The sequence below is a fragment of the Esox lucius genome, chromosome 17, assembly GCF_011004845.1.
Source record: "Esox lucius isolate fEsoLuc1 chromosome 17, fEsoLuc1.pri, whole genome shotgun sequence".
Taxonomy (NCBI): domain Eukaryota; kingdom Metazoa; phylum Chordata; class Actinopteri; order Esociformes; family Esocidae; genus Esox; species Esox lucius.
The window spans coordinates 47,031,765-47,051,482 of record NC_047585.1 but is presented as its reverse complement, the minus strand read 5'-3'; the positions used below and the strand labels follow the sequence as shown (position 1 = coordinate 47,051,482).

At 42.4% G+C, this 19,718-nt stretch overlaps 1 protein-coding gene across 19 annotated transcripts in view; it reads left to right on the top strand.

Moving 5' to 3' along the window:
• Positions 1 to 19,718, top strand: part of dock3 (dedicator of cytokinesis 3) — a 260,930-nt gene that overhangs the window by 198,369 nt on the left and 42,843 nt on the right. For 15 of the 19 annotated variants that reach the window (XM_034287388.1, XM_029114306.2, XM_034287387.1 and 12 more), the window contains 7 exons: positions 994 to 1,075; positions 2,748 to 2,918; positions 6,332 to 6,436; positions 12,055 to 12,247; positions 12,906 to 13,033; positions 15,276 to 15,422; positions 16,848 to 16,946. In XM_034287388.1, coding sequence (XP_034143279.1) covers positions 994 to 1,075; positions 2,748 to 2,918; positions 6,332 to 6,436; positions 12,055 to 12,247; positions 12,906 to 13,033; positions 15,276 to 15,422; positions 16,848 to 16,946 — 925 coding nt within the window. The remainder of the gene's footprint in view (positions 1 to 993; positions 1,076 to 2,747; positions 2,919 to 6,331; positions 6,437 to 12,054; positions 12,248 to 12,905; positions 13,034 to 15,275; positions 15,423 to 16,847; positions 16,947 to 19,718) is intronic. The other 4 variants (XM_029114312.2, XM_029114314.2, XM_029114309.2 and 1 more) reach the window with 2 other exon arrangements.

Below are 19,718 nucleotides of genomic sequence, written 5' to 3'. Positions count from 1 at the left end.
GTGACGATGTTAAGATGACATTGATAGCATGACGTTATTGACATGACATTGTTAAGATGATGTTAAGATGACAATGTTAAGATGACATTGATAGCATGACGTTGTTGACATGACATTGTTAAGATGATGTTAAGATGACAATGTTAAGATGACATTGATAGCATGACGTTGTTGACATGACATTGTTAAGGTTATGATGTTAAGATGACAATGTTAAGATGACATTGATAGCATGACATTGTTGACATGACATTGTTAAGATGACGATGTTAAGATGACGATGTTAAGATGACATTGATAGCATGACATAGATAGCATGACGTTGTTGAAATGACATTGTTAAGATGATGTTAAGATGACAATGTTAAGATGACATTGATAGCATGACATTGTTGACATGACATTGTTAAGATGACGATGTTAAGATGACGATGTTAAGATGACATTGATAGCATGACATTGATAGCATGACGTTGTTGACATGACATTGTTAAGATGATGTTAAGATGACAGTGTTAAGATGACATTGATAGCATGATGTTGTTGACATGACATTGTTAAGATGATGTTAAGATGACGATGTTAAGATGACATTGATAGCATGACGTTGTTGACATGACATTGTTAAGATGATGTTAAGATGACAGTGTTAAGATGACATTGATAGCATGACATTGTTGACATGACATTGTTAAGATGATGTTAAGATGACAGTGTTAAGATGACATTGATAGCATGACATTGTTGACATGACATTGTTGAGATGATGTTAAGATGATGATGTTAAGTTGACATTGATAAAAATAGACTGTGCTGGAATAGCAGTAGGCTGGAAATGAATCTAAGATGCAGAGATGTGCTTTGGAAACAGTGGCTAAACAGGTGATGTTACATTTCTGATGCTGAAGTGACTGATGTTTTGCAAGATGAATAATGAAGAACCCTCACGGTTGTCAGACTGATGTGTTGATGAGACATTGTGTTGTTCTCCAGAGAGTTGATCCGCTGTCTGAAATGGTACATGGACCGCTCTGCAGAGGTTGTACGACAAGACCACATTCAGGAGGCCATGAGGGTATGACAACATTTCCCACTGGAGGTTTCATCAAGTCCTTGTGACCAGAGTAGCACAAATGGGTTTTGAGTGCTGATCCCAACACCTGCGTAGGCCACTTGGTGGGACGTGGTGCTTGCAACACCTGGGGTGTAGGTTTGATTCCCACACCGGGAACAGGGTCAGTACGAAAACAAAGGTTTTGAAGGAAATGATAATGACATTAAAATGTCCATTACCAGTAAAACACAAGTCATAATGCAGATGATTAAGGTTTTACCGCTCGGTTGGTTTTATGAAATATTAATGATTGCCCATGAGTTATTTCAAATTATCTGCAATGCAATTTATAAATGCCCTGTATAAATAATAGATTTAGATCACTACCAAATGGATTAGAGTCTGTAGCACTGTGTTTCCTTTAGTACATTAGTTTGTCTACATGAATGTTCCCTGGGGTTGGTAGTTCGATACCACTAGTTATACTTATTAAACCAACTTTTCTGATTCAAAACTACAGCTAGTAGATCACCAAATCTTTTTCAAGAGCGGGTCATTAATGCGGTGATAACATAAGGTAATGAGTGTATAGAAGGACTTTACTAATGGAACAACCTACAAGTGTGTAGCAACAACACAATGTTTTAAAAGGGTTGTGGAGTGTGTCTGCTGTTCAGGACCCTTTTAATGTCATTGTCACCTCTCACTCCCGTCTTTGTTGAACCTCTTTAAGTTAATTTTTTTCTACTTTTGTGTCAGGCTCTGGAATATATCTTTAATGTTTTCTACTTTTGTGTCAGGCTCTGGAAAATCTCTTTAAGTTAATGTTCTCTACTTTTGTGTCAGGCTCTGGAATATCTCTTTAATGTTTTCTACTTTTGTGTCAGGCTCTGGAAAATCTCTTGAAGTTAATGTTCTCTACTTTGGTGTCAGGCTCAGGAAAATCTCTTTAAGTTAATGTTCTCTACTTTTGTGTCAGGCTCAGGAATATCTCTAAGTTAATGTTCTCTACTTTTGTGTCAGGCTCTGGAATATCTCTAAGTTAATGTTCTCTACTTTTGTGTCAGGCTCTGGAATATCTCTAAGTTAATGTTCTCTACTTTTGTGTCAGGCTCTGGAATATCTCTTTAAGTTAATGTTCTCTACTTTTGTGTCAGGCTCTGGGATATCTCTAAGTTAATGTTCTCTACTTTTGTGTCAGGCTCTGGAATATCTCTAAGTTCATGTTTTCTACTTTTGTGTCAGGCTCTGGAATATCTCTTTAAGTTAATGTTCTCTACTTTTGTGTCAGGCTCTGGAATATCTCTAAGTTAATGTTCTCTACTTTTGTGTCAGGCTCTGGAATATCTCTAAGTTAATGTTCTCTACTTTTGTGTCAGGCTCTGGAATATCTCTAAGTTAATGTTCTCTACTTTTGTGTCAGGCTCTGGAATATCTCTTTAAGTTAATGTTCTCTACTTTTGTGTCAGGCTCTGGGATATCTCTAAGTTAATGTTCTCTACTTTTGTGTCAGGCTCTGGAATATCTCTAAGTTCATGTTTTCTACTTTTGTGTCAGGCTCTGGAATATCTCTTTAAGTTAATGTTCTCTACTTTTGTATCAGGCTCTGGAATATCTCTTTAAGTTAATGTTCTCTACTTTTGTGTCAGGCTCTGGAATATCTCTAAGTTAATGTTCTCTACTTTTGTGTCAGGCTCTGGAATATCTCTTTAAGTTCATTGTCCAGTCTCGCATCCTGTACTCCCGCGCTACCTGTGGAATGGAAGAGGAGCAGTTCAGAGTCAGCATCCAGGAACTCTTCCTGTCCATCCGCTTTGTCCTCAGTCTGGACAGCCGCAGCTCAGAGACTCTCATCTTCACACAGGTGAGAGATCCTCACCCACATCTACACACGCACACACACCCTCAGCTAGACACACAAACACACTGACTGGAGTCTTCTGGCCCTTATGAAGTTATGTAGCACTTTTCTAGTACAATTACACAAAGTGTTTTACACACAATACAAATAGAAATACATACAAAAAATTTTAGAATATATATTAAAACACACAAAAAAAGAGTAAAAAAAGTAAAAAGAATAAATTGAAAAAGAAATCACAGTGATAAAATATTCATAAAAACCATGTCATAAAATTTGTGTTTAGGTAAGATCTAAAAGAATGCACTGACATAGCATCTCTGACATTCTGTGGTAGGCTGTTCCAGAGTCTAGGGGCCCGTATAGCAAAGGCCGGTTCCTTTTAGTTCAGTCTAGACACTGAAACAGCCAGAAGCTCTTTTGCAGTTGATCTGAGAGGCCTAACAGTGCAGTATGGGTTGAGAAAGTAACTAATGTAATGACCATGTAGTGCCTTAAAATTGATAAGTAGTATTTTAAAATCTACAGCTGCCAACAATAGAGTTATATAAGACCTTGATGTAGTCCTTGTAAGAAGTCTGGCAACTGAATTCTGTACAACTTAGAGTTTACCTAGGGACATATTTTTGAGGCATGTAAACAAAGTATTGCAGTAGTCTAGGTGAGATGAAATGTAACATTTTCTCAGTGTTCTCAAAAGATAAAAAGCCTTATTTTGGAAATGTTTCTAAGTTGGTAAAAACATGACTGCACCATATTTTTATAGATAAAACCAGTTATATTCAAATTGAAAACTCACAGATTTCTGGCCACTGGCACAAATTTTTCTGCTCGCGATCCTAGAGCCGACCGAACTTAATCCGAAATAGGCCAATAATTAAAACTTGTTTTTTCAGTGTTCAAATGAAGAAAATAATTAGACATCTAGTTTGTAATGTTTTCAAGGCAATTATGCAGAACACACAACTTGCTCAAGTCATTTGGCTTAACCGACAAAAGCAACTGCATATCATCTGCATAACTACCTAATGAAAACATATACAGAGAAAACAGGATTGGCCCCAGGATTGGCCCCAGGATGGAACCCTGCGGAACACCACACATTACAGGAACAGAGGAAGACATATAATTGTTAATGATCCCAACCCAATTTCTAAGTCTGTCAATTAAAATGTTTTGGTCTATGGTATCGAAAGTTACACTAAGATCCAGTAACAACAAGATTGAACATTCTCCAGAGTCAGCATTCAACAACATGTCATTTGTAACCTAAACAAGAGCAGATTCAGTACTGTTTTTCTAACTAAAGCCTGACTGGAATTACTCAAAAATAAGATTGTGTTCCACCACCGATAAAAGTTACTTTTGCTACAACTTTTATAACATTTTGGATAAGAAGTGCAGCTTGAAAATTGGCCTGTAGTTACTAAAAACAGAGGTGTCAAGAATAGATTTTTTAAGAAGAGGCTGAACACATGCTGACTTAAAATAGTCAGGGACACAACCTGTATGGAGAGGACTATTTATAATGGAGAGTATTTCAGGGCCTACTGTTCCAATAATATCTTTAAGCAGTCTGGGAGATATAATGTCTAGAGGGCAAAAGGAGTGTTTTAAATGAGATGTGATATCTCAAAGGTCTTCTAAAACATTTGGAGTAAAAGTGTTCAATAATTTTAGACAGAGGTAAGGAACTTCAATACAGAGCAAAGTATGGTTTATCATAGATCTAATATTAGCAATTTTCTGATCAAGAAAGGTTAAGAACTTTTCCCAGTCTTCAGCAGTTGAGGCCATGTCCTGACTGGTGCTGGATTAACAACACGGTCAACAGTTCTAAATAAAAACTTTGGGTTGTGACAGTTTGCTGCAATTAGTTCAGACAAATACCCAGCCTTCACATCCCTAATTACCTTATTATAAGATAGTAGCAGCTCCTTCATATAGATGTAATGGACATGTAGTTTAGTCATTTTCCATTTTCTTTCTGCTTTTCTAAATGTCTTCTGAAGGTTTGGTATGTTCTCATCTAACCAAGGCTAATGTTTTGTTTCAGGCCTTGACCTAGATCTAAAAGGAGCAATTTCATGAAGAGTGCTTTGACATCATTTGTTGAATCTATTTAGTGATTTCTACTATTTAGTGGTACTACTATTTAGTGATTACTACTATTTAGCGGTACTACTATTTAGTGATTACTACTATTTAGCGATTACTACTATTTAGTGATTACTACTGTTTAGTGGTACTACTATTTAGTGATTACTACTATTTAGTGATTACTACTATTTAGTGGTACCACTATTTAGTGATTACTACTATTTAGTGGTACTACTATTTAGTGATTACTACTATTTAGTGATTACTACTATTTAGTGGTACCACTATTTAGTGATTACTACTATTTAGTGGTACTACTATTTAGTGGTACTACTATTTAGTGATTACTACTATTTAGTGGTACTACTATTTAGTGGTACTACTATTTAGTGGTATTACTATTTAGTGGTACTACTATTTAGTGATTACTACTATTTAGTGGTACTACATGTGGCATACAGTTTTTCACTATGACTAGGACAAATAGCTGAACGTTTTGAAGCTGTCTGTGAATTAATGATGCCAGAGCGAATACTATGATTTTCCTTTTAGGGGAAAACATTAAGCAGGACTTTAGGAACAATATTAAGATGATCAGACACAAAAATATCTTCCTTAACAAGATTATTTAGGGTAAGACCAAGAGTAAAAACCAAATCCAATGTGTGGCCATGATTGTGGGTCTGACCAAAGACAAATTACCTTGAAAATAATTGGCAACGCTAAAAGATGAGTGATGTACAAAACAAACAAGTTTATTCTGCTTACAGTACAGTATACAAACAACAGTCTAAGACAAAATGTTTCTATTACTCTTGAATAATTTACAATATGAGTGTGTTTGTCTTTTGGAGTGTTGCTAAAGTTTCACTACTTTACTCTTCCACCAGCACAAGGAAGTGAAGATGGTCAACAGCGTATTCCATTTATACCATCATCGCATCCATCCATTCATCCATACTCTATTTTCAGTTCTGCAGCTTTCATTTTCCAATCTACAATAGTTAGTAGAGTCCTTTTGCTACCTTTGCTGCCATTCAGTGTACAGTAGTTAGTCAAATCAGTAGATTGTATTTCTTTGCTATATTAGTCTAACTTCCTCTTTCCTTTGCAAACCTCTGTGCTGTTACCTTCTTTGTATCCTCCTCTTCCTCCTTTTACCCGCTTTATCGTTCTGTCCTTTCTCTTCTTCCACCTCCTCTTTTCCCCTCTCCCTCCTCCTCCTCCTCTTTTTCTTCCTTCCTTCATCCTTTTTCTCCTCCTGCTGTATCTTATCCTCCTGTCCTTTACTCTGGGTCCCTTTGTCCCCTGGTCAGACCACTCAGGGCCCCCAGGTTACCTCAGGACTGGGTCAGGCCTCAGGCCCCATCAGCTGTACTCAAGCCTGGAGCACCAATGCTCCTCGCCCCTCACCTCTCTCAGTAAGTAACTGCAGGCCTTCCTCTTACAGGACTGGCCATTCTCAGAGTTCTGCTTTCCCCCACTTTGCCATTAAGCACCTCCAAAACCACCAAATCACAACCCAACAAATAACCAACCAATTCCCCTTCTACCCCATAAACCACCAACATGCCAACAAACACCTAGGAACATACATGACCTACTCTCAACGCTCCCCTTTCACAAACACCTAGGAACATACATGACCTACTCTCAACGCTCCCCTTTCACAAACTTCTAGGAACATACATGACCTACTCTCAGCGCTCCCCTTTCACAAACATCTAGGAACATACATGACCTACTCTCAACGCTCCCCTTTCACAAACACCTAGGAACATACATGACCTACTCTCAACGCTCCCCTTTCACAAACATCTAGGAACATACATGACCTACTCTCAGCGCTCCCCTTTCACAAACATCTACGAACATACATGACCTACTCTCAACGCTCCCCTTTCACAAACTTCTAGGAACATACATGACCTACTCTCAGCGCTCCCCTTTCACAAACATCTAGGAACATACATGACCTACTCTCAACGCTCCCCTTTCACAAACACCTAGGAACATACATGACCTACTCTCAACGCTCCCCTTTCACAAACACCTAGGAACATACATGACCTACTCTCAACGCTCCCCTTTCACAAACACCTAGGAACATACATGACCTACTCTCAACGCTCCCCTTTCACAAACACCTAGGAACATACATGACCTACTCTCAAAGCTCCCCTTTCACAAACACCTAGGAACATACATGACCTACTCTCAACGCTCCCCTTTCACAAACACCTAGGAACATACATGACCTACTCTCAACGCTCCCCTTTCACAAACATCTAGGAACATACATGACCTACTCTCAACGCTCCCCTTTCACAAACATCTAGGAACATACATGACCTACTCTCAACGCTCCCCTTTCACAAACATCTAGGAACATACATGACCTACTCTCAGCGCTCCCCTTTCACAAACATCTAGGAACATACATGACCTACTCTCAACGCTCCCCTTTCACAAACACCTAGGAACATACATGACCTACTCTCAACGCTCCCCTTTCACAAACACCTAGGAACATACATGACCTACTCTCAACGCTCCCCTTTCACAAACTTCTAGGAACATACATGACCTACTCTCAGCGCTCCCCTTTCACAAACACCTAGGAACATACATGACCTACTCTCAACGCTCCCCTTTCACAAACATCTAGGAACATACATGACCTACTCTCAACGCTCCCCTTTCACAAACATCTAGGAACGTACATGACCTACTCTCAACGCTCCCCTTTCACAAACACCTAGGAACATACATGACCTACTCTCAACGCTCCCCTTTCACAAACTTCTAGGAACATACATGACCTACTCTCAGCGCTCCCCTTTCACAAACATCTAGGAACATACATGACCTACTCTCAACGCTCCCCTTTCACAAACACCTAGGAACATACATGACCTACTCTCAACGCTCCCCTTTCACAAACACCTAGGAACATACATGACCTACTCTCAACGCTCCCCTTTCACAAACACCTAGGAACATACATGACCTACTCTCAATGCTCCCCTTTCACAAACATCTAGGAAAATACATGACCTACTCTCAACGCTCCCCTTTCACAAACACCTAGGAACATACATGACCTACTCTCAACGCTCCCCTTTCACAAACATCTAGGAACATACATGACCTACTCTCAACGCTCCCCTTTCACAAACACCTAGGAACACATATATGACCTACTCTCAATGCTCCCCTTTCACAAACATCTAGGAACGTACATGACCTACTCTCAACGCTCCCCTTTCACAAACACCTAGGAACATACATGACCTACCCTCAACGCTCCCCTTTCACAAACTTCTAGGAACATACATGACCTACTCTCAGCGCTCCCCTTTCACAAACATCTAGGAACATACATGACCTACTCTCAACGCTCCCCTTTCACAAACATCTAGGAACATACATGACCTACTCTCAACGCTCCCCTTTCACAAACACCTAGGAACATACATGACCTACTCTCAACGCTCCCCTTTCACAAACATCTAGGAACATACATGACCTATTCTCAATGCTCCCCTTTCACAAACATCTAGGAACATACATGACCTACTCTCAACGCTCCCCTTTCACAAACACCTAGGAACATACATGACCTACTCTCAACGCTCCCCTTTCACAAACATCTAGGAACATACATGACCTACTCTCAACGCTCCCCTTTCACAAACATCTAGGAACATACATGACCTACTCTCAAAGCTCCCCTTTCACAAACACCTAGGAACATACATGACCTACTCTCAACGCTCCCCTTTCACAAACACCTAGGAACATACATGACCTACTCTCAACGCTCCCCTTTCACAAACACCTAGGAACATACATGACCTACTCTCAACGCTCCCCTTTCACAAACACCTAGGAACATACATGACCTACTCTCAACGCTCCCCTTTCACAAACATCTAGGAACATACATGACCTACTCTCAACGCTCCCCTTTCACAAACATCTAGGAACATACATGACCTACTCTCAACGCTCCCCTTTCACAAACACCTAGGAACATACATGACCTACTCTCAGCGCTCCCCTTTCACAAACATCTAGGAACATACATGACCTACTCTCAACGCTCCCCTTTCACAAACACCTAGGAACATACATGACCTACTCTCAACGCTCCCCTTTCACAAACACCTAGGAACATACATGACCTACTCTCAATGCTCCCCTTTCACAAACATCTAGGAACATACATGACCTACTCTCAACGCTCCCCTTTCACAAACACCTAGGAACATACATGACCTACTCTCAACGCTCCCCTTTCACAAACATCTAGGAACATACATGACCTACTCTCAAAGCTCCCCTTTCACAAACATCTAGGAACATACATGACCTACTCTCAACGCTCCCCTTTCACAAACATCTAGGAACATACATGACCTACTCTCAAAGCTCCCCTTTCACAAACATCTAGGAACATACATGACCTACTCTCAACGCTCCCCTTTCACAAACATCTAGGAACATACATGACCTACTCTCAACGCTCCCCTTTCACAAACATCTAGGAACATACATGACCTACTCTCAACGCTCCCCTTTCACAAACATCTAGGAACATACATGACCTACTCTCAACGCTCCCCTTTCACAAACACCTAGGAACATACATGACCTACTCTCAACGCTCCCCTTTCACAAACATCTAGGAACATACATGACCTACTCTCAAAGCTCCCCTTTCACAAACATCTAGGAACATACATGACCTACTCTCAACGCTCCCCTTTCACAAACATCTAGGAACATACATGACCTACTCTCAAAGCTCCCCTTTCACAAACATCTAGGAACATACATGACCTACTCTCAAAGCTCCCCTTTCACAAACACCTAGGAACATACATGACCTACTCTCAACGCTCCCCTTTCACAAACACCTAGGAACATACATGACCTACTCTCAACGCTCCCCTTTCACAAACATCTAGGAACATACATGACCTACTCTCAACGCTCCCCTTTCACAAACATCTAGGAACATACATGACCTACTCTCAACGCTCCCCTTTCACAAACATCTAGGAACATACATGACCTACTCTCAACGCTCCCCTTTCACAGATGAACGTTTCCCTTTCACAGATCAACCCTCCACTTTCACAGATCAATGCTTCCCTTTAACAGATGAATGCTCCCCTTTCACAGATCAATGCTTCCCTTTAACAGATCAACGCTCCCCTTTCACAGATGAATGCTCCCCTTTCACAGATGAACGCTCCCCTTTCACAGATCAACGCTCCTCTCTAACAGATCAACGCTAACCTTTCACAGATCAACGTTCCCCTTTCACAGATCACCTCTGAGCCACCTCCTTCTGAATCACCACCTCCTTTAAAGACCAACAACCAACCTGTAACAAAACAGTCCATCAACTAGTAATCACTAATTTGGTTTGCTTGTTTTAGTTTGTTTTTTGTTTTATTAACCTTTTCCCTGACCTTTAATTGTCTGTCATACTCTTTCATCATATCAGTTTAAGAGCCAATTCAGCTACATCTCATCTCTGTCCTGTACTTGGACTGTTGGTTTATCAGTTGATCCATGGAACTGAGGAGCTAGAAGATCAAATCTATGAATGGGAAATGTTCTTGTGGAACAGTGCTTCTCAAACTGGCCTAACATCACCCCCGCCTTTTGGAAATGTTTCTAAACAAAAATTCACTGTAATTACAACATTTTCTTTCTTTATATAGAATTTCAGGATATTAAAAGTGCACAAAAGTGCAAATGTGACTCTGGTGGTGATAATGTCCAATTCCTGTTCGCCTTTGGCGAGGCTGGCCTTAGCTCCATTTGTGAGCGTCCTTACTGCCCAGAGATAGTATAAGTCTGTGATAAAGAGCAAATAAATTTTTTTTTCACATTAACTTCAATGGCAGCTAGAGATGATTGCCTACAACAGCATACACATCAAAAACTGCGAAGTGAAAAATAGATTTTAGAGAGTAGCACAAATGAAAAAAGAGCTGGATAAAGCAAGGGTGAAGACAAGTATAAACATTGGTTCAGCAGCATTTCCAAAGAGGAAAGAACTAATGGCATTGAAAGGGATGAAGTTCGACTCTTATTTAGTGCTTTTTCTTCTGGACAGGTAAATTGATTTATTCACATTATGATATGAAATGTTTTTCTTATTTGAATAGCTACCCATAAATAGATCTAATGTAGTGCTGTTAAGCTACGCTAGCTAGGCTAGCCATCCAATGAAAATGGTAAATTTGGACACAGAGTTACTTGCGCACTTTCTTTCCGGACAGGATAATTGATTTTGTGCACTGATGTAATGATTGTTTAGCTTTGTATTTGAATAGCTAACTGTAAGTAGCTCACAGAACCACTAAGCTAATGTTGGCTAGGCTACATTTAGTTGGAGAATTGGCTAATCTAACTTAGAACAATATACATAAAATATATATATTTTTAAAGAAACGTAATACATTTGAATAGCTAATGTCTCTTACCCATTTTGTGGCCATTGCATTTAGCTGAGTCTATGTTGATTAATTTACGGTTTGCTCTGTGTAAAACTTGCATCAGATCGGCTGCATGAGTGGATAGCTCCTCTTTCTTGCATGTGCGTTCATGTGATTATGAAGGAGAAACCTAGCTGTCAATCAGACTCAGGCTAGGGGGAAGAGCAGGAGAGGAGGTAGGAATTTCTTCCCAAGACTCCACTGACTAAGTCACAGTTAAACTGGTTCTGTGGTCTTTCATCTCTCTATAGTTAGGTTCACGTTTTGAGGAGGTCCCTGATTTTTGGCACAACAAAGAATGTTCCCAGCCCCAAAACATTTTGATAGGACATCCATTAATGTCAAATATGCAATTCCTTGCTTCTTGATTCCTGGCACTTCACTGTGTGATCTGTCTCTCAGACCCAACTCAACATTACCTTACCCATGAATCAGTCCGGAAGTGGAGTATGGAACTGGTTACCCCCCCCCCCCCCCCACGTCTCCTCCCTCTCTCACCCTCCCTCCCATTTCTCCCCCAGGCTGCGCTGCTGAACTCGTTCCCGGCCATCTTTGACGAGCTGCTCCAGATGTTCACGGCCCAGGAGGTGGCAGAGTTTGTCCGGGGAACATTGGGCAGCATGCCGAGTACAGTTCACATTGGTCAGTCCATGGACGTGGTCAAACTGCAGTCCATCGCTCGGACTGTCGACAGCCGCCTGTTCTCCTTCCCTGGTAGTGGTCTTCTTTAAACCATTTCCACAGAGCTGCATGTCGAATGACTGAACACATATGTTGGATGTGTTTTAGGGAGATTCTATGACTAGCTGTGTAGGACATGGGTCAATTTAAACATTTTTCGCATTACCCGTAGATACATCAACTCTACTCTAACTCTTTTTCTGTCTTTCTGTGTCTGTCTCTGATTGTCTTTCTGTCTCTTTTGTCTTTCTGTCTCTGCCTCTGTTTGTCTTTCTGTCTTTGTTTGTCTTTCTGTCTCTGTTTGTCTTTCTGTCTCTGTCTTTCTGTCTCTATCTTTCTGTCTCTGTTTGTCTTTCTGTCTCTGCCTCTGTTTGTCTTTCTGTCTCTTGTCTTTCTGTCTCTTGTCTTTCTGTCTCTGTTTGCCTTTCTGTCTCTGTTTGTCTTTCTGTCTCTGCCTCTGCCTCTGTTTGTCTTTCTGTCTCTTGTCTTTCTGTCTCTTGTCTTTCTGTCTCTTGCCTTTCTGTCTCTGTTTGCCTTTCTGTATGTGTTTTTCTTTCTGTCTCTGCCTCTGTTTGTCTTTCTGTTTCTTGTCTTTCTGTCTCTGCCTCTGTTTGTCTTTCTGTTTCTGCCTCTGTTTGTCTTTCTGTTTCTTGCCTTTCGGTCTCTGCTTGTCTTTCTGTCTATGTCTCAGATTCTCGTAGGACTCTTCTCCCTGTGGTGCTTCATCACATCCACCTCCACCTGAGACAGCAGAAAGAACTTCTCATCTGCTCTGGGATCCTTAGCAGTATTTTCTCCATTATCAAGAGCAGCTCTATGGTAAACTTACCAACAAAGGCAACAGGGCAGCCATGTCAATACTATTGAGATAGGAAACGGATATTGGGCTTAATCAATCAATCTGATTTATTTTATTCATCCCTTTTTACATCAGCCATTTTCATAAGTTGCTTAAGCAGATACCCAGCCTAGAAAACACAAAGAAACACAACACAAAAAGATATGCACGATTTCCAAAAATCTCTTTAGTAGGGTTGAAACTAGGTCGAAACATAAATGTTTTGCAAGGACAGGGACGACCAGGTGAACAAGGACAGCGATGACCAGGTGGTCTAGGACAGGGACAACCAGGTGAAAAAGGACAGTGATGACCAGGTGGTCTAGGAGAGGGACAACCAGGTGAAAAAGGACAGTGATGACCAGGTGGTCTAGGACAGGGACAACCAGGTGAAAAAGGACAGTGATGACCAGGTGGTCTAGGAGAGGGACAACCAGGTGAAAAAGGACAGTGATGACCAGGTGGTCTAGGACAGGGATGACCAGGTGGTCAAGGACAGGGACGACCAGGTGAACAAGGACAGCGATGACCAGGTGGTCTAGGAGAGGGACAACCAGGTGAAAAAGGACAGTGATAACCAGGTGAAAAAGGACAGTGATGACCAGGTGGTCTAGGACAGGGATGACCAGGTGGTCTAGGACAGGGATGACCAGGTGGACAAGGACAGGGATGACCAGGTGGACAAGGACAGTGATGACCAGGTGGTCTAGGACAGGGACAACCAGGTGAAAAAGGACAGTGATGACCAGGTGGTCTAGGAGAGGGACAACCAGGTGAAAAAGGACAGTGATGACCAGGTGGTCTAGGACAGGGATGACCAGGTGGTCAAGGACAGGGACGACCAGGTGAACAAGGACAGCGATGACCAGGTGGTCTAGGAGAGGGACAACCAGGTGAAAAAGGACAGTGATGACCAGGTGGTCTAGGACAGGGACAACCAGGTGAAAAAGGACAGTGATGACCAGGTGGTCTAGGACAGGGATGACCAGGTGGTCAAGGACAGGGATGACCAGGTGAACGAGGACAGTGATGACCAGGTGGACAAGGACAGTGATGACCAGGTGGACACAGATAGTGATGACCAGGTGGTCAATGGCAGGGACGACCAGGTCGACAAGGACAGGGACAGGGACTTTGGAAAGGGGCTACCTGGTTTACAAGGACAGGGACAGGGACTTTGGACAGGGACTTTGGAAAGGGAAACCAGGTGGACAGTGACAGGGACTTTGGACAGGGGGAACCAGGTTGACAAGGACAGTGGCAGGGAATTTGGAAAGGGACAACCAGACGGACTAAGACAGTGGCGGGGAACTTTGATAGGGACAACCAGGTTAGGAGTTATAGCTTGTTTCAGATACACATACAGTACATCACATACAGTACACTATCGCAGCACATACAGTACACTATCGCAAAACTAGAGACTAAGACTCGGGTCAATCTGGATGTAACCAGCTTCTCTGCTCACTATCTACGTCTATATTTCTCCCGATCTTCTCTCTCCCTGTATCTATCTCTCCCTGTATCTCTCCCTATCCTCTCTCTCCCTGTATCTATCTCTCCTTGTATCTCTCCCTATCTTCTCTCTCCCTGTATCTATCTCTCCCTGTATCTCTCCCTATCCTCTCCCTCCCTGTATTTATCTCTCCTTGTATCTCTCCCTATCCTCTCTCTCCCTGTATCTATCTCTCCTTGTATCTCTCCCTATCCTATCCTCTCCCTCCCTGTATCTATCTCTCCTTGTATCTCTCCCTATCCTATCCTCTCTCTCCCTGTATCTATCTCTCCTTGTATCTCTCCCTATCCTATCCTCTCTCTCCCTGTATCTATCTCTCCTTGTATCTCTCCCTATCTTCTCTCTCCCTGTATCTATCTCTCCTTGTATCTCTCCCTATCCCCTCTCTCCCTGTATCTATCTCTCCTTGTATCTCTCCCTATCCTCTCTCTCCCTGTATCTATCTCTCCTTGTATCTCTCCCTATCCTCTCTCTCCCTGTATCTATCTCTCCTTGTATCTCTCCCTATCCTATCCTCTCTCTCCCTGTATCTATCTCTCCTTGTATCTCTCCCTATCCTATCCTCTCTCTCCCTGTATCTATCTCTCCTTGTATCTCTCCCTATCTTCTCTCTCCCTGTATCTATCTCTCCTTGTATCTCTCCCTATCCTCTCTCTCCCTGTATCTATCTCTCCTTGTATCTCTCCCTATCCTCTCTCTCCCTGTAGGACACATCTGTACAGGAGGAGGTTGAGATGATGGTGGAATCCCTCCTGGATGTGCTTCTCCAGACACTGTTAGCTATCATGAGCCGGTCCCAGTCCCAGGAGGCGGTAAGAGGCCAGCGATGCCCACAGTGCACGGCTGAGATCACTGTTAGTAACTAACAATCTGCTTCTACTATCTGTCTCCCCACATCCCCTCACTCCCTCCATCCTGTCTCACCACATCCCCTCACTCCCTCCATCCTGTCTCACCACATCCCCTCACTCCCTCCACCCTGTCTCACCACATCCCCTCACTCCCTCCATCATGTCTCCCCACATCCCCTCACTCCCTCCATCCTGTCACCCCACATCCCCCCACTCCCTCAGTCCTGTCTCACCACATCCCTTCACTCCCTCATTCCCGTCTCACCACATCCCCTCACTCCCTCCATCCCGTCTCCCACATCCTCTCACTCCCTCCGTCCCGTCTCACCACATCCCCTCACTACCTCATTCCCGTCTCCCCACATCCCCTCACTCCCTCATTCCCATCTCCCCACATCCCCTCACTCCCTCCATCCTGTCTCCCCACATCCCCTCACTCCCTCCGTCCCGTCTCCCCACATCCCCTCACTCCCTCCATCCTGTCACACCACATCCCCTTACACCCTCCATCCTGTCTCACCACATCCCCTCACTCCCTCCATCCTGTCTCACCACATCCCCTCACTCCCTCAGTCCCGTCTCACCACATCCCCTCACTCCCTCCGTCCCGTCTCACCACATCCCCTCACTCCCTCCGTCCCGTCTCACCACATCCCCTCACTCCCTCCGTCCTGTCTCACCACATCCCCCCACTCCCTCAGTCCTGTCTCACCACATCCCCCCACTCCCTCAGTCCCGTCTCACCACATCCCCTCACTCCCTCCGTCCCGTCTCACCACATCCCCTCACTCCCTCCATCCTGTCTCCTCACATCCCCTCACTCCCTCCCTGACTCCCTCCATCCTGTCTCCTCACCCCCCATCCCGACTCTCTCCATCTTGTCTCCTCACACACAACCCCCGACTCACTCCATCCTGATCTTGAGGGACTCTAATAACATTATCTCAGAGGTGCTGTTGAAAGAACCTGAGTCCCTTGTTCTCCTCCAGAACCTGTCATCCTCATCTCTCTGTACCTTGCCTTCTCTCAACCCACCCCCTCACATTTTCTATCAAAACTATGCAGTCAAATGTTTTCAGATGAAAATGCTCGCAAAACCTGTCAAACTGTAATGTTTTAATCTTTCATGTATTTCTTAGATATCAATTTATAATTTTTTTTATGGACTTTGCTCTGCTAGGAACCCAATTACAATCAATCAAATACTTTTTAAATCAGCAGTTGTCCCAAAGTGCTTTCACAACAGCTCATTAGAGAGACTAACATAAACTGACAGTAACTAACAGTACTGCTGGATCCCGTTGCCAATCACCTCTCTCCATCCATTTGATCCTACCCTTACTCCCTCCAGTGTTTTTATAGTTCTTTGGGTTACTCGTGGACCTCTGTGATTGGCTGACATGTGTGCACCTGTGTTCTTATTGGCAGGGAGAGTATGTGTCCTGCCTTCTGTCCCTGTTGCGTCAGATGTCTGACATCCACTTTCAAAATCTACTGGACAACTTCCAGAGCAAGGAGGAGCTCAAGGTGCGACCAGGACGGTTTCCTCACCCCTTCCTTCTTGCACTGAGCTTAAAGAGCCACTGACTTCATATAATGGTCAACCTGTCAATAGTGTGTATTCAATCCCGTTTTCAAAGAAGCTGGGACGCTGCGTAAAATGTGAACGAAAACAGAATGCAATGATGTGCAAATAATTTAATCCCTATAGTCAATAGAAAATAGTACAAAGACAACATATCGAATGTTGAATCTGAGGCATTTTATTGTTTCTTGAAAAATATATGCCCATTTTGAATTTCATGCCAGCAACACATTTCAAAAAAGTTGGGACAGAGGCAACTAAAGACTGGAAAAGTTGCGTAATGCTAAAAAAGTAAACATGGTGGACCATCACACAACTAATTAGGTCAATTAGCAACAGATCAGTAACATGATTGGGTATTAAAAGATCATTCCAGGGAGGATGGGTCTGTCAGAGGTGAGGATGGGGAGGGGTTCAACACTCTGTGAAAGATTGTGCAAGCAAAAAGTTGAAAAATAATGTTTCTCAATGTAAAATTGCAAATAGTTTTGGGATCTCATCATCTATGGTACATAATATCATCAGAAGATTCAGAGAATCCGGCAAAATCTCTGTATGCAAGGGAAAAGGCAGAAAATCAATATTGGATGGCTGTGATATTCGGACATGATTCATTAGTAGAAATCACTGCATGGTTTCAGGAACAATTCCGAAAACCACTGTCTGTGAACACACTATGTCGCTGCATCCACAAATGCATGTTAAAACATGCAAAGAAGAAACCATACACAAACAAGATCCAGAAACGCTACCGCCGAAAGCTTCTCTGGGCAGATGGACTGAGGCAACGTGGAAAACTCTCCTGTGGTCTGACAAATCAATATGTGAAATTATTTTTGGGAATCATGGACGCGGTGTACTCCAGACTAAAGAGGAGAGGGACCCATCCGGCTTGTTATCAGCTCACAGTTCAAAAGCCAGTGTCTGTGATGGTATGGGGGTGTATTACTGCACGTGGCATGGGTGACTTGCGCATCTACAAAGGCACCATTAATGCTGAACAAAATATACAGGTTTTGGAGCAACATATGTTGCCATCCAGACAACATATTTTTCTGGAAAGGCCTTGCCAAACCACATTCTTCATGTATTAAACAGCATGGCTCCGTAGTAAAACATTTGGCTCATTATGAAATGAAAAATACAATAAAGGAGACCCTGAACTGCTGAGTAGCTGAAATCCAAGTGAAGCAGAAATGGGATTTCAAAACTACAGAAATTGGTCTCCTCAGTTCCCAAATGCTTACAGAGTATTGTTAAAAGAAGAGGTGATGCAACACAGTGGTAAACATGCCCCTTTCCCAACTTTTTTAAATCATGTTGCTGGCATCAAATTCAAAGTGAGCATGAATCTTTCCAAAAACAATCAAATGTCTATGTTTAAACATTTGATATGTTGTCTTTGTACTATTTTGAATTGAATACTGGGATAAATGATTTGCACGTCATTGTGTTCTGTTTTTCTCCCAGAGCGCATAAGCGGAGCCTGCAAAGAAGAACAACTATCTTTTACTGAGTGAATGAGTGAGTGAGTGAATAAGTGACTGTCTGACAGACCATTTACCCCTTGTTAAATGGCGTTGTGGTTAGAGACACGGACTCCCATGCAGGGGGCTGGTGTTTGAGTCTCGCTGCTTTCAAAGCAAATTATGTATTAGCATTTGTTCAGGATAGAGAAAAAGGTTTGCTGTCCACAACCTTCAGAAGCTATATTATAATAAGCCTAAAATACAATTGTTTACGGTTATAATCTGACAAATTCTGATGTATTTTCGAAGTACGCATCCGTGCATGCTTTTTGGGGTAATATACAGTAGATCACAATCCCTTGGGTAGTAAAATAGGAGGGGTTTCCACAATTCTCTTGTCTTTCCACTTGACGATAAAGTTATTTATCCTCACCTATATTGATAGTTATTGTATCAATGTCATTCATGAATGAACGAAAAATTAACGTTGTGCCATGAAATGAAATAGCACAACACAAATTATGCATAAGGGTTTGCTCAGGATAGGATAGTTCAGGATTAGTAAATCTATTACTGGCTAATAAGCTGTTAAAACAGCCAGTGGCGAAAGCCATGCAGTTAATAGATGCTATTTGTGGTGGAGGTGAACTTAATAAGAAACGTTAATCAGTTTATCACAATGCTTAATGGTGTCCAGTGAAATATTCAAACTTGGCATGACATTAATCAGTGACAAAATGATCTAATGTTGAGACGCTATATCAACACTCAGCATTGGTCAGGCTTTGTGGCACAGTGGATAAAGACACTCTCTCTCACATGGAGGGCAGCAACATTCATCCCTTCTAACTTTTTTAGAAACAGCGTTCTACAAAACCCTTTTTGCTTTGAATATTGTCACAAAGTTCTTATTCATTAACTGTAAACCCCTCTGAGTGAGTAATACGATTTTGAAGCACTATGGCGGGGACAGTCTTAAGAAAGGTTGGAACCAAAGTGAAAACCTAGAGAGGATCCAGACTCTGTTGGGCTGCCAGTCCTCTACTGGCTATGCTGGGTGGAGAGCTCCTTGTATGGCCCCTTTTTAAATCTACATTACATAGATGAATGTCCAGGTGTGAACAGGTGTGTTGCAAACAGAGTCTTCAGACTGTGGTCCGTTTAGCAACACAGCCAGCTGGGCTTGAACAGGGAAAGGTAAATGTCGTCATACCAGGTGGGGCAGAGATGTGGAACTAAGACTCA